The sequence below is a fragment of the Phaseolus vulgaris genome, chromosome 4 (assembly GCF_051622355.1).
Source record: "Phaseolus vulgaris cultivar YP4 chromosome 4, ASM5162235v1, whole genome shotgun sequence".
In the NCBI taxonomy this organism is placed as follows: Eukaryota; Viridiplantae; Streptophyta; class Magnoliopsida; order Fabales; family Fabaceae; genus Phaseolus; species Phaseolus vulgaris.
The window spans coordinates 9,777,684-9,779,834 of NC_143501.1; the positions used below are offsets into that span (position 1 = coordinate 9,777,684).

The 2,151-nt window shown below is 31.8% G+C and overlaps 1 protein-coding gene across 1 annotated transcript; it reads right to left on the reverse strand.

Moving 5' to 3' along the window:
* Positions 1–936: 936 nt before the first annotated feature.
* LOC150027885 (uncharacterized) lies at positions 937–1,679 on the reverse strand. Its single transcript, XM_090301724.1, has one exon. It carries the CDS (start codon positions 1,571–1,573, stop codon positions 1,133–1,135), a length of 441 nt encoding a protein of 146 aa, XP_090157850.1. The 5' UTR covers positions 1,574–1,679; the 3' UTR covers positions 937–1,132.
* Between the last annotated feature and the right edge of the window lie 472 nt (positions 1,680–2,151).

Genomic DNA, 2,151 nt, shown 5'->3' on the forward strand with positions numbered 1-2,151 from the left:
TATTAGAAGCAAAAAAAACTACAAATTGTTGTGTCTATCAAATAAATCATTTGCGTCTTAAAATATCTTTTGTTTAGATAAACTTAGGTCCTTTAGATGAAGAACCTTTATGATTTATAAGCACTCAATCCAAATTAATAAGGATTTTTTTTACTTTACTCAAAAACTAAAGATTTTGGTATTCATATTATTTGAGAGTAGTAGGAAAGAGTGATAATTGTTGTAAACCTCGTGTTGCTTTTATAATCATTTTTAAGAAAACTATTTTTCATCATAATAATAAAATAGTAATTTATTTTGTAAGTAAATGTATAACATTGGCTATTTTCTATTGCTACCATGTCAATAAAAAAATCATAATATATTTTGTAACAAAATATATAAATATTTGCTAGTTTTGTTATTAACATATGAAACAAAAAAAATTACAACATAACTTATTTTCAAAATATATAACAACAACCTTTAGTTTCTTTTGCTAAAGAAAATCAAATAATATATAACAATATTTCTCACGTTATGTTTCTAACTTACAATAACTATATGAACTTGAATATTTATTATATTTTATGTTCTAGTAATAATTTATCATATTCTAAGTGCTAGCAAATGATATAATACTATTTTATTTAAAATTATGATGAAAACATTTATTAATACTCTTAAGTTAAAAAGATAATAATTCATATTAAAATAATAAAAATCTTATTTCTTATTATCATCATTTCTATTATGATAACAAATCTTAAATTATAATAAAATTTATATAAAAAATAACTATTATAAGGCTTGCATTCTCTGTAGCTTAATTATTGTTTAAGCATACGAAAAAAAGTGTATGAATATAGTAACCCTAGGGTTCGTGAAAATGAAAATTTGAATTTCAGGTTTAATCACACGAAAACAAATTGAAAGGTTAAATAAAGGCACCTCAAATTGAAAATTTAGAAAAACTGAATCTAGAATAGAATACTCATGTCACATATATGACTTTAATGTTCTTGAGAACCATCCATCTGCATAATTCCAATCATTCAGCAAAACCTAATCAATGAAGATACAGAACCCTGCCCAACACATATTGTTACGTACCCCACAAGTTAAAGTACAATGCCAACTACAAAACTATAGCTTAGAAGGCAAAGAAGCCAGCAACAGCAACGGTGGCGACCACGGCAGCAGAGAGTTGGCCGGCGCAGCCACTGTGGGCAATGTCTGCGGGGTCGGCCTCCGGCGAGTAGGCGTCAAAGGGTTCTGGCTCGGGAGCATAGAGCTCAATGGGGTTGCTGCCTTGGGCTGGTGGGGTTGCCACTTCAGTCTCATCTGATGATGGGGAAGGTGAAGGAGGAGAGGATAGAGGAGACTCGGTTGATGGAGATGATGCTGGTGATGAAGATGAAGATGATTTTGGTGATGATGCTGGTGATGCAGATGAGGCTGGTGATGGGGATGATTTTGGAGAGGATGAAGGTGATGGAGAGGATTTTGGAGATGCAGATGGGGCTTCTTCAGCCATGGCAATGCCACTTAGGGCAACAAAAACAAGTGCAAGAACAACGAGTTGACGTGCCATTTTTTTTGAGGGTTTTGGGATTTTTGGTATTATTTGTTCTTGCGTAAGAGGATTCTTATTGTTCAGTAGCAGTTTTTTCTCTATCACGAGTGTTAGAGAAAACTGCTGCGAGTAAGAATGAGTATTGAGTTTGCATGGGAGGGTTATTTAAAGGGAGTTTTGCTGGTGTGAGAGAACTTTTAGGGTTACATGTGGAGGAGATTTGAGAGAAGATTTTGGCCAAGAAATCACAAATTCATGGTTGGATATGGTTGGTAGTTAGGAGAAAATGGAGAAAAAAAGGGTGACTTGGTTAAATTGGTGCGAGTCAATCGGGAAGAGGTTATTTTTGTTCAACAATTTATAGATAAAACAAGAAAAAAATGGTATTTTTTTTTTAATTACTCGTTGTAAAACTATTTATGTCAACATTTATATGAAATAAATTTAGTTCAAAACATAGAGTGACCAAAAAATTTCTCAATTTCTAAAACCCAAACATAGGTTCATAAATTTGAAATAGCACCATCCGAATCTTTCGCTTCAAAACATTTAAAAATATTAGAACATTTATTTGAGCTCTTTGCTTATATAACCTT